Source organism: Xylocopa sonorina, chromosome 6, assembly GCF_050948175.1.
Source record: "Xylocopa sonorina isolate GNS202 chromosome 6, iyXylSono1_principal, whole genome shotgun sequence".
In the NCBI taxonomy this organism is placed as follows: Eukaryota; Metazoa; Arthropoda; class Insecta; order Hymenoptera; family Apidae; genus Xylocopa; species Xylocopa sonorina.
In genome coordinates, this window is record NC_135198.1 from 3289577 (window position 1) to 3303138 (window position 13562).

General features: G+C 36.1%; 2 protein-coding genes across 4 annotated transcripts in view; one reads left to right on the top strand and one right to left on the bottom strand.

Annotated features, from left to right (window-relative positions):
* LOC143424541 (uncharacterized) overlaps nt 1-13174 on the bottom strand; it is a 40066-nt gene extending 26892 nt beyond the window's left edge. The window contains exons 1-4 of one of the 3 annotated variants that reach the window (XM_076896676.1): nt 13068-13174; nt 12403-12556; nt 1673-1885; nt 670-916 (exon numbers count right to left, since the gene is read on the bottom strand). In XM_076896676.1, the coding sequence (XP_076752791.1) occupies nt 670-916; nt 1673-1885; nt 12403-12515 (573 nt within the window). In that variant the 5' untranslated portion in view covers nt 12516-12556; nt 13068-13174. Of the gene's footprint in view, nt 1-669; nt 917-1672; nt 1886-12402; nt 12772-13067 lie in introns of those variants that run through there. The other 2 variants (XM_076896675.1, XM_076896674.1) reach the window with 2 other exon arrangements.
* On the top strand, nt 4128-6879 carry LOC143424539 (DNA primase large subunit). The gene is made up of 8 exons (XM_076896672.1): nt 4128-4305; nt 4444-4596; nt 4700-5034; nt 5157-5384; nt 5637-5774; nt 5830-6208; nt 6273-6434; nt 6533-6879. The coding sequence occupies exons 2-8, from the start codon at nt 4446-4448 to the stop codon at nt 6835-6837; spliced, it is 1698 nt and encodes a 565-aa protein (XP_076752787.1). The 5' UTR covers nt 4128-4305; nt 4444-4445; the 3' UTR covers nt 6838-6879.
* Nucleotides 13175-13562: the final 388 nt, after the last annotated feature.

Below are 13562 nucleotides of genomic sequence, written 5' to 3' on the forward strand. Positions count from 1 at the left end.
TTGTTTTTGCGGGGCGATAAATGTCCACGCTAAACGCACCTTGTTCCTCGGAAGTGTATCATGTAGCAAGTATTTTAGTTAGTGGGTAGCAGAACCAGAAATTAATGAAACCGGAACGTTATTGATCTCGTTGCCAACGCGTACGTCCATTGTTAACGAATAAGTAGCCTACCCGCACCCCGACTTTTCACTGGTACACATGAAAATTCGCGAACTTAAAGGGGATCGTGTAACCTTAACGCGCCCTTTCAACCGAGGAAATCCCGGGGATTAGTGGTGAAATGCTTGATCTACAGCCTTGCAGCTTTTCATTGAACACGTGATAAACAGAATGAACGATCGTTCACGTACTGAATTAGTATTCCTAAAATTGAACAACAACGCTGCCACCTTTCGCTCTATAAAATGTCATATTCTACCAATTTTTCAGTTTCGAAAAATTCTTTGAAGCCTTATAGGTTTCTATCGATCAATTTTGAATTTTGAAGAATTGTGGTACATAATATGTGATAAAAGATAAGGAATTACTATATATTCGAATTCCAAAAGAATCCAAACTATAAATTACAAAAGTGTTTAGGGGGTATAAAATGATCCATCTAATAAATATTTGTAATGGCTATTACTACACACACCTATATGAAAGTAATCGCAATAATAATAACTTACCCTGTGGCGAGGTACGGCTGGCATGCTGCTGGTCCTCCCGCGATATTGCCTCGGCGCTGGTCCCCTGGATCCAGATGCTGAACCAGCTGGACCAGCAGGACTTGTCGGACTTGGACCGCCTGGACTAGCTCCTGGACTTAAATGAGACGTGCAGGAGACTGCCCCAGGACTTATCGCCGGCGTTCTGGTGGGACTCCTTGGCGACGGTGATAGATGACCCCAGGGGCCGGCTTCTGCTTGCAGAAACCTATTGTTCGATCGAAGGAAGTCTATCATGTGTCGTGTTATAGATTTTCTTCCAAGGTATACGTTGCATTATATTAATTGTAAAATTGGCGAGCAAAATTGTTGGCCATCGATGAATACGTTTGTAGGATGGTGGTTTTTGGATCTAGAATTATTATTCGTTTTAAAGAAATAAATATTTGAAACGAACAAAGTTAGACAATAGAAATTAAACGTTTCCCCAAAAGAGTTGTAATGTTTATTTACTTAAACAGCGTCTTGTTTAAAGTAGGTCAATACGTAACAATACAAAAAGGCACGGGTTATTTAAAAAGTTTCAGCATAATTTAGAACTTTTTCCAAGTTGAAAGTAATTAAGAAAGTAATTACGTGAACGATTGCAAAAGCACTGCCGTATGAAAGGTACAGATTAAAAAAAGAACTGCGCGGCAGAATAATTGGATGCAGAAGCTTAACTGCATAATACTGTGCTGCAAAGAAGGCCCGACTATTTCCCTTCAAATAAGTAAAAAATATCTGAAACATTTTAACTTCAGAATTCAAACCATCGATATAGTGCTACACACCTACATATTGTATTATATAATGTATCCTCACAATATTAATTAGAACATTAATATTAATATTCTTCCTGCTATATTCTCAGCGCACGTGCACTGTATTAACTCTTAACAGGTTAATATTATGTATTATTAATAAGCTATTGTCAATATGCGAGCACAGCATAAAATGTGTACACCTTATTTTAATGGGTTACCTGTGCAAATCTGGAGTCGGCCTGGCAACCGCTATGCTGGAGCTACGACGTCTGGATGGAGTCGGTGATTTTGGTCCGTCGACGCTTGAGTGCCCTTGGGATCCTGTCAAGGAGGTGCGGTGCATACGAACTTCGACCTCGCTGCTCCTTCTCTGGAAGGCCCTCTTGCTCCATCGTTTGCTCTTCGAGTCAGCGTTCGGGACCTCCTGCTTCCTGAAAGGACCACGCCGAGTTAGCACAAAACCCTAATTGATCCCTTATATTCGCCATGCAAATCAACCGTCTTTACTTGGGTTGAATCAAGTGATCGCCAGCGTCTCTTTCTCGTGATCATGAAACAGAATTGGCTTGTTAGCCAGAACTACTGCAATGAATTAAGATCCATATTATTGTAGTTATGGGTGTTTTGTGGAGGATGAAGTAAAATGTAGAAATGTGCCAGAATATGGATATTGAATTTTTTCGACATCTTTAATATCCTACGTTTGAAATACCAAACATCTGTGGTTTTAGATATCGGTGGTTCACCATATGGTTCACCGAAAAAATGGATACATACATCATGTATAATATATACACTGAAAATAATATTTACTGATATCGAAAGAATTTATTTAACTCGTTTCTCTTGCTGTGTGGTATAAATTTTGGGTTACCGTAAAATAATTGAGGAATTTGAACGGTAAATGATGTAAGCGCCAGAAGTGAACACTTTCGGAATAAACAAAAAACATGCGTTTTCTAATTTTGGCGGTTGCATCGTATACCATTTCGACTCCACAATTGTGAAATGGAAATAAAAATGTTGCACAACCTCGCCCAATAGAATTACACAAAAGAATTTTCTCTTTTCGCCACAAAAATGTAAGAGTGGTAATAAGTGAGACTGGAAAGTAAATACGTCAAAGTAAAAAGAAAAGTGAACTAAAGATATCTTTTATAATATTTGCAAAATATAATAAAATAAATTATTACATTATGTACAGATTTTTTCTCGTGAAAAAAGAACGAGATGAATACAATTAATTATTGAAGTACACGTTTCGAAGTTCGATCAGTCACGATCCTTGGCCGAGTTAGCCAATTAAATTAGCGGTTAGCGGTGTTACGCTCGATAACTTCATTCTGTTTCCCGTGGTGGGATCCTCGAGATTTATCTGTCGTGCATATCGGCTCGTCATAAAATCGCTTTACAGTGAATCTGAGAGTCTTCTTCCGTTCGAGGTGGCTTCGTTTCGCATGAAAGGCCAGCTCGGTGTATGTATGTGTGTGTGTGTGTTGTCAGTGTATCGCTCATTTGTGCGAATTCAGAGATGGGAACGAGAACGAAAAACAGAGAGGGAAAAAGAGGAAGAGAGAGAGAGAGAGAAAATACGATTTCACGGTAAAATCCTAATGTTCACGGGCTTGGTCCATTTCTGAACCGTTGCAACCACTTCATTCGCCGTTCGCAATTCCGCATGGAACGACCGTGCAGACACAAAACGGTCGTAATAACGTGGGGGCTTATTGCTAGAAGAGAAGTTATTTTCAAGCCGATTCGCTGCATCTTATGAATGTTTTATCTGGATCAGCCTTCATTTGTGTGGAAGAACTTAGCGAAGTATAATAATAATTAAGTTAAATAAAAAAAAATTACGTAGCTCTTAAGAAACATGATAAGCAGAATTTAATCACTAATCCTAATTTTTTAGGTTCGAACTAATTGCCTTGGGAAAAACATCCAATTTCATGAATAGATAACTGTGGAACTCAGTAGCGGGAAAATAAATCCATTAAGGAACAATGCATTCAACTATTTTTAAAGATACTCAGTACCGAGTGTGCAAAGGTTCCTACTCTAATTAAATCAGCACTTCAAGCAAGCAAAATTTCCACGGGTAATGGAAAAGCTGATGAGTAATCAGTGTGATCTGAAAGTTCACGGTAGAATGAGTCAAAGTCTAACAGAATGCTGTAGATCCGCGGAACCAGACCTTTGATTTTCGCTCTACTCTTCAGAGTAGGTCGAGCAGAAAAAAGAAAAGGAAATAATGGGCTATTTAAATTATTAATGGAAGACAATTTATTTAAAATGATATCAATTTTACGTTCTGTCTAGTAATTATTATAAAAAAAATTATAATATTTCAGATTTCCAACGCTTATTTTCCATGTATGAGCAAAGATCCCTTATAAATATTGCATTCTAAAAATGAATTCATGATAGGGGCCTTAAAATACTTTATCATTATGTAGTTTAAGTTATAAACATTTTGAAAACAGTTTCAGTCCGATATGGATAAAATGAGAGATTGTCATGCATCATGCCAATACATGAACATGTATTTCTTCTTTTGAATTTTTAAACAGTGGCGGGAGAAAAGAGCGGGTAAAAGACGCGGGAAAAAAGCGCGGGAAACACAGTAATATAATGGTTGCTTCGACACACTGTGGTGAATCAGAGTTCTGGAATCCAAGATATTGTAACTAAATGTATGCAGTAAACAGAATATTATCACGTACAGTTTGATCATATAATCACAGTTAATTTATAAGTCAATAAAAAAAAAAAAAAACAAAACAATAACACTATGTTAAACTTTGGAATGCAGTGAGGACTGTTAGTACCAGCTTTATTTTGTTATCAGTAGGTATGTATTTCTCCGTTTTTTTATATTCAAGTGTACTTACGTTTTTATGTTATAATGAGTTTTACTAATTTTATAAAATACTTTTAAAGAATCTAATGTATGAAGCCTAACACTTTAAATAAAATAGTTTGTTTTCAGAAATGGAATATATTAAAAAACGGCGAGTTGAGGCTAATTTTGAGAGTAATCTCCATGATATTTATCCACATGATTTGCAAATCTATGAGTTTCCTCCACGTGGGGAAATGACACTTGAGGAATTTAAACAATTGGGTATGGACAGATTAAAAAGTAAGCCTTATGATAAGTTATAGTGATGTTTATAGGAAATAAATCTGTAAGAGACTACTGACTATATTATACAATAATACATGTAATATATGATTTCTTATAGCATTGCAGCATGTCGAAAGCAGTGGTGTCAGAACAGATATTAAGACAGTAGAAGAGCGTAAGCAATATTTGAGCACAACTTTAGCGAAAGATGGGCTTAAATATTTTGCACATCTTTTATATGGAAAGGGATGTAAAACTACAGATACAGAACTGCAGTATAGAAGAAAAGATCATATATCACATTTTATACTGAGGCTATCGTACTGTCGTGATCCAGACCGTCAGGCATGGCTTATTCAACAAGAGACGGATTTATTTAGATTAAGGTTTAGTTCATTGGACAAAGAAGGAATAGAAAAGTTACTTACTATATGCAAGATTGAATGTCAACAGGTAAGTAGTAATTAATCTACAAATATTTAAACTAAGAAGTACAAAGTGTGTATAATATGTATAGGCCAACATAAATCTCCACTTTTTTAATTACTTTCTTTGCTATCATGGCTTTTTTTAAGATTACTCATGAAGAGAAAGAGCAGTTCAGGGAGGAGCTTCATATATCCACAGCAAGGATCACAAATATTGATACAACTGATTTTTATAAAGTACCGTTCCAAAAAGTCACAGACTTAGTTAGATTGCGCAAGGTTTTTGTCTATCTAGGAATAGCATATGTACCACAAGCAGACCTGGTATCTTTGTTTGTTTCTTATTTTAGGAAACATTTAAATGATGCCATGCCAGTAAGTTTTCCTTTCTTATTATGTTAATTAACTCTAGAAAGGTTATAAAACAATAAGTTTTCTGATTCAATCAATTATAAAATATTAAAAATACGTTATTTTTCTGGTTCGCGATAAACTTAGATGATCTCCGCGAATTTCCATTGAATGGTATATGTAGTTAAGGATTCGCCAATTTAGGGTTAATGCTGTAACTGTAATCAATCGCTGAATTTTATTGTTAATTAATTTTATTGTGTTCTGTCTACACAGCAAGCACGATGGTGTCTTTCTAACATTTCCGAAGATGAAAGGTTAATATCTTATTTCAACTCTATACATCGAACTATTTCTGAAACGGCCCAAGTTATTTGGACCACCGAAACTACGCCTATAGACAAATTGGACGAGGTAATTAATATATTTTTTATAATCCTGCGTTCGCATAATATTACATATTTTTCAGTTGTCAAAAACATCGTATCCATTGTGTATGAGAACGTTGCACGAAGCACTTCGAACTCATCACCATCTTCGAAACAGCGGGCGTATTCAGTACGGCTTATTCATAAAAGGCATTGGGGTGACATTAGAAGATGCTTTGCAGTTTTGGAGATCAGAATTTGGAAAGAAATTAGATATGGACAAATTTGACAAACAATATGCCTATGCTATACGGCACACTTATGGAAAAGAGGGCAAACAGACGAATTATACTCCTCTTGGATGTGTGAAGATCATCTCTTCCGCTGTTGGTCCTGGAGAGTACCACGGTTGTCCGTTTAAACATATGGATAATACAACATTGAAACAGAAGTTATTCGGTTATGGTATCCCCGCGACAGGTAAGGAAATTGTTTAATTCCCTTAAATTGTACAGAATGATATTTACAACTTTGTACACTCCAGGTATCAACGATATAGCAGAACTAGCTAAAGAAGGAAATTATTTATTAGCTTGTACGAAATATTTCGAGATTTTGCATAATCGATTGCCCGAAAAAGCTATCATTCATCCGAATGGTTATTTCATTGAAAGTCGAGCAATATTGACTAAGGACCATCCTACAGGTGCAATAATAACCTTTAATTTGATAAAGGGTTAACAAGAGATATACGAGTTGTTTTTACAGATAAACTAATTCTTCCTTCATTTTTTTTTTGCACAGAAACTGATGGCAAAGATAAGCTTTCACAAAGTGGGAGATTGGCTGATAGAGCGGGTACACCCAAAAGGATTGATAGGAATACGGGTACACCTACAAGGAGTACTGCTACACCTTTAAGAAGTACTGCTACACCTCCGAAAAGTGTGGATACTATTAGTACACCATTGAGAAAAACTATACGCGAAACAGCCGGTATGACACCGGTTAGATCAGTTAAAGCAACACCGAAAAGGATAGATAGTGATTTAACTGCAAATGAAATCGTACAATTAGTTAATGATGAGGACACGTGGGAAGATATGTGAAAAAATTGTAATTGTTTTAGTGTGCTGTAAAGTTCTGTAATATTATATGTACTTTTCATAATTCGTTAAAATAAATGATATTTTTCTAACACGGATTGTTCATATCATCACCTTAATTCTCTATGTAGATATAAGAGATATATCGAGATATAAAATCAGATTTTATTTAATGATTTTTCCCTTGAAAAATTGTTCTCACACGTCACGTGCCATTGATTGTCCAACTTTCTGAAGTAAACTTATATATCGTCATCCCCAATCTGAACGCGTTCTACCTTCATTAAAAGCTGAGGACGCCAAGTTTTAGACGGCAGTAATTGTTGCGGGGAAAAAGTTGGGTCCTAGCGGCTTTTTAGCTTCGCATATGGTACGAAGCATTAATTTTGTTATTTAAAACCATGTAACGTAGCGTGTACTTTGATTTACCCACAGAGAACATTGTGACAACCACGGGTATTTCAAACGTGATTACGGTCAGTTTTGTAAAAAACTAACCCATGCTACAGTTTACGAATTAAGAGAAAAGAGGACATCTTTTTTGTCCTCTTATTATTTATAGTCACATGAATCGTTCATGTGGATTATTTAACGATGCAAAAAAAGGAAAAAGTTACAGGGGTCTTTTTCTAAAAAATATTGTTTGCAAAGCAACGTTATGTTAAAATCTATTATTACTATAATAATGTACAGATCCCAATCTATACGAAAAAAAATATATTCATGATATAACTAAATTTTTACTTTGAATACCTCCTGGAAAAATCTCTCGTTTTTGCAATTTTATTTTATGAGACTCTTTACTGCGTTCTATGAAGCTACCAGCAAACAGTTTGTTCGCAGCAGTTACTATCTTCAACTATTCAAATCAAAGTGGCAAGCTGCAGTTAATTAAAAATTTATTCGTCGCAAAACGAGGAAAATTCCAACTACATACCCACACGAAAATTCAAACACGCTATAAAAGCTGAGAGTTTAATTTACCGCGGCATTTGGAGTGTTCCCGTTGACTGATCCATTCCAGCTAATCAGAATAAAATCTGAGTAGTAAGTCAGACTAGATACTCGCTGCGTTTGAAGAGGATTTATTGAAATTTTCATGGGATTGGCTATTCCGAGAATCGAGGAGAGAAAGCAACCGATGCGTGAAACTCTTTCACAGAAAAAAATGAAACTTCTTCTGTTATATAGTCGCGATGCATTCACTGGTTTCCTCCCCCTACGAATTATTGATACTTTCTTCTTCTGAGACGATAACGAGCCAAGGAACTTATCGAAGTAGACAATAACGTCAACGTTGATCGACTGATTAATCGAAATTAGTGAAACAAAAACACGTAGGTACTGTGCCCACAATGGAGGAGAAATTGTATTTTTGAAATTAGACGGAAGTATAAAACAGCTTTCGATCCTTATTTGCTAATTTATCACGAAATAATTGACTGTTTCAGATTTGAGAAAAGTATTGCTGCGCGTAGAAGAACTGAATAATGCGAAATTTGATGCCCTTTAAAACCGCGATACGCTGTTCCCAGGTTCTTTTGCACGGTTTAATTTAAGTTCCGATCACGACTGACTTTCGTCAGAAATTTTATTTCAAAGAACAACTAGTTAGCTCGAACAAAAGTTTAATTGTCGGAAACAACTCCCGCGACATTCATTTCTTCTTTTCGTTACAGTTTTGGAGTGTCTGTAACAATTATAAAAGTAAATGAAAGAAAGATATAATAAATATGCTCGAGCTGAAGTTGAATTACATTATATTTGATGAAGAAATCATTGAATTTGTTTTAAAGTTGTCTAATAATAGCTGAGAAAGGTACAATCCTAGCAATTAAGTACCAAGATTAAAAGTTATTTTTACCCGTTTTGTTCAATTCGTTAAATCTTCGTTCCATCTTCATTAACTGTATAACGACATTGGCATTTCGAAATGAAAGTCTAGAAAAATTTGATTAAACTAATAATGAAGATAGCATTATTTGATGTTTCCTTTTATATGAAGGAAATCTACTATAAAAGATTAATAGCGTCGTTCGCCACCGCATTAGACTCTCGCGCGTTCCTTTCCTTTTTATTATAACATAAACAGGAAGTGCACGCGTTAAGAATGAAATAATTCACACGTGTTTATTTCCGGTCGCATATCTACTATTAGTATGCAACAAACACGTGCCAGAGGAATTATCACTGACGTTTAAAGTTAAAAAGAATTGCATAACGTTGTGTGTTTCGCGAGTCAATGATGATGTATTATTGAAGGATAACAAATATATGGCACGAGAACAAATCGTTGGTAACGTCTATAGATACAAACAATTGCACAACAATTTGTACGTGGAAAGACGAAAATAGTGGCTGAAGTGTGAGAATTAAAAAATGTTCACGAGTACATTAATTGTACCCTTGCGTTTATTTGAAACTACTGTTAACTAGGTAAAGTAGAAACATTTACGTCCGTTTTAACTATTATTTATACCCGCATCGGTACATGGCTGTTCGTTAAAGAAAGATAAAGTATTGTTTTGAAACTGTGTTTGAAATGTTTCCAATAGTTGTCATAACGAAGTTTGATACGCAGCTTTATTTCAAATCTATCGTTCACTCGTAACGATTGCTTTTTGTAACGCATTGTATCTAAAAATATCTTGTTTAACAATACGAAAAATCGAATATCAGCTGATATTCTTTTGTTTTGCTCGCCTTTAATTTGCAATCATATTGAAAATTCTTTCATATCAACAATATTTTCAAAAAATTGTCTTTAATTGGAAGACTACATACATATACCTTCATCTATGTTACTCATTTAATTAATACATCCTACCAATCATCATTTTCTTCTACGCACAAATAGCAGCTTAAAGGATCAAATATTTCCATATCAAAATCGCAATAAACATGAATATGCACCGATTAAAATGGGACATATTTTAATTTATGAGAATATCAGAGTATATTTATCTGAATCATGATAAATAGAGATTTTATATCCCGGACCTTGATATTATATTTTACCCGACAGTAATTTTTCCGAGTCAACCAGCCAGCCATCTGAATCTACTTACGAGCTGTGAAATTTAAAAAACCGAAAATCTCAGGAGGAAAGATTATATAATATAAAAACGTCTTTTCTAATTTATTCAGACTTTAAAGAAGAACATCAAAAGGTGTATATCGGAGAATTGTAAAAGATGGACTAAAAAAAATTCTCCACATCCACTTAATAACAGGTGATATATATAAAATTCGATTTTCCATGATAATTTCACCTGCACAAGGATCGATGTCTCCGAATAGCAAAGTAAAGGCACTCCTGCGCGTCGCTTTGAGCGCGTACAGACCGGAAGAGAGCCAAATTCGATTTCTCAGATGCTCGTTCGTGCACCTGTGTGCTTGTTAACGCTCGAAACACGTATAAATCATTTACGCCAGCCTCGGACACAACACCGTCGTAACCAGATTAATTTAAGCGGATCAGTTCTCCAATGTGTTCGCACTTATCATTTAACAATACCAGATTCGCTCGGAAGCGATTAGAACAGCGCCTTTTGAGCATCAGCCACTGAATAATCGCCGGCTCGGCCTTACTAATGTAATTCGTTATCAGTTTTAACTTGATCCTTTAACTCGATGCTTCATTATCGAATACGAACTCGAAAATCCATCGCGTACGCGTGCCTTAATGATAAGCCCATAATTCACCATAATACAGGGTATCCGTGCGCATATAGGATTTCGTCGCGCGTCGCAGAGGCTTATGGATCTTCACCATTAGCGCACGCACACCTGTCGGATGTTCGAAGGTGCCTTCTCTCAAGAACGAAGCTTCGAGCACAATTTTAGTTAATAGAATCATCCCCTTTCGGTTAAACTTTTCAGCTGAATTTGTGTATCAATAATCGATGCTTCGCGTGGACACTCGATGTTGCTTTTTCGGAATGCTTATAAGCGCAATTCATGCGATTAAGTTTAATCACGTTGGAATTAAAAACGGTTGCTTCGTTTCTGGTGTTTTTATTGCTCTGCGCAGCGAGTATGCTCTGGGTGTAATTAACCTTTTCACGTTCGAAGTTGCGTATATGCAGAACTCGCATTTTAACTCGCTAAAGCCGATCAAGTGTATCTGTATACGGTAAAAGTGGATTCAAATTACGGTCGATTATTTGTTGTTTACCAAAACCTGGGGCAAACGTGTCTCGTTTATTCAGGTTACTATCGCATGCGTCTGAACGCTCGAACGTTTAGGCAAATTGGAATAGAACGTTTTAAAGATTGTTTTCGAATAACAGTATTGAAAAGTAAAGGTTATAAAATTGTTTGATAGAAAACAGATCTTTTTCGAATTTTTCAAATGAGACACAACACAATGCAATCAATGACATTTTTGTTGAATAGAAATTCCGTTTTTAAAATAAATTATATTAGTCAGATATGTGAAGGGAGGATAAATATTTACGAGAAATATAACGAGGAATGAAAATGGTAAACTGAAAATTTAATTCAAATGTATAATACTAGATTAAAATAATTAAATTTCTGTGATCAAGCAAAATTGGACAGGACAACGAGGAAACTAATTTCATTAGCGTGTAAAACAGAATTTTTAATTATAAAGTGAATTACCCGAATATTTAAAAATCGTACAAAGGACTATCAACAATGAAACGTGGAAACAATAATCGTGAACTGTTATTCGCATAATAACTTTCACTGTTATCAAATTCTCCCAATCCATATCGTATTTTCATATGGAAATGTATGTACTAAACAAACGCTATATGCAACAACGTACAAAATTTTATATCGATGCATCGATCCCTTTCACTCTGTTTTACACAAGTTAATTAAATTCGCTCTATCTTTGCGATACTCTACTTACAATTTATTAAAATTTGAAGAAGAAATTGTGCCATTAATTTTATTATTGATTAAATTCGATATTCTACAAAACAGAATTTCTATTCACTTATGAACAAAATTATTCATTTAATTACTGTTCCCATCTTTGATCGAAAATCAGGAACCGCAATAGCTGCTATCAATGGATTTCGTTATTGTTAGTAACAGTTGAATAATTCATCTTGTGAAAATTTCACTCCATCTCACACGGAATGCACAAAACTCAATTTCACCGTCTCAAAGTAGATTTCTGTCATAAGTCGTTCTTTACCTACTTTATTATGCTACACATCAGTGTTCTCCAAACTAGGTTGCGCAAACAAATCTCGAGATTCCGCGGTATCAGGTATATTTTAATGTTCGAGAAAAGTTTATTCTACAAAGAAATAATATTTACCATGTTTGAAATGATCAATTAAACAACATGGGACATTATTTCATCTAATGTCTCGTTAAAAATACCCTCAGATGGCTGTTGTCTATAAAGAGATAGGAGTATTCCTTACTAAAACGACTGTGGAGACCATTGCTGCCAGAGCTCAGATGCACAGATTTTGATAAAATTCGAAATTTTCCATACGAATCATTAATGCTACATAGCTATGGAATTAAAGCTCGAGTTCAAAGTTGCCAATGGTACCAGGTAAAAATACTCGTATTCCATACCTAGGTATCAGCTTGTCCTCGAGCATGCTTGGCAGATCGTCCGAGTCTTCGTTGAGGGCGGCGAAGAAATCTTGGAATTTATCTGGGAAACTGCTGGGCGGGCAACTGTTCATCGGGACCCGATCAAGAAGCTCCGTGGAATGTTTCCTGACGGCTTCATGATGCCCCGACACGGTTGACGTTGCCATAAAGTATGCACAGTACCCACAGAAAGATCACTTTAACCCCGCAACGACTTCGCACGCAGCAACCTCGTTAAACATTTACACTCCATTCAGGCTGGTTTCGGAACAAAAATTCACCACAAAAGAAAAGTACGACAATCCGGCGAGAAAAATGAAACTAACAGAAACAAGGAAGAACCTGGTTGTTTCTTGTACTTGTTATTGAATTTTGATATTAATTGGTATGAATATCAGGCGAACCAGTGGAAAGTCACGGTTCTTTCCTTGGAAGGAACCACAAGGCGCGGAAAGATGAACAGAGCGTGTTATCGTGAACACAACTTCACTTCTCACGTGGATCAACAAACTGGTGGTACTTGGATATTCTTGGGGTATCGTTCCTGACGATTTACGTCTGTCGAATCATAGTTCGTAGGTGAACCAAAGACAGGGATAGGATGTTTGTTGATTTTTGATGGAAGGGTAGAGAAACAATCTGACGGTGTTAACGAGAGATCTACGGAGCGCCGACCGTTTCGTCTCGACGAGAGCCTGCTGAAAACTGAAGCTCGCATGGTTGTTGCGCGTCGTTCTAGCCTGGCCGAAGCGTACGCGGCTTGCGCAAGCGTGACTCACCCCGAAAGCTCCCTCGAAACGCGGCGATAACTCGGCGAAAGTGACCATTCGGTTTAGGCTACGGTCACACGAGCGTTTTTTGTTTCCGTAATAGTCACTTTAACAGCTACCGCTCGCGTGCCCGTAATTCTCTGATCTCGATCGGGTTACTCACACGTACAATGCCACCCAAAAGTACTTGCAGCCTTGGTTAATTGTAATAAATGTTTGAAGAACACTGTATAGCGGCCTTCAAAATTCCACTAAACATTGCATTGTCTTGTTTTGTGTCTTATTAACGAACGTGTTTGACCAAATCAACTAAAATAAGAAGTTATTTTATTAATAAATTGTTGCTATTATAACTTTCAATTTTAATCT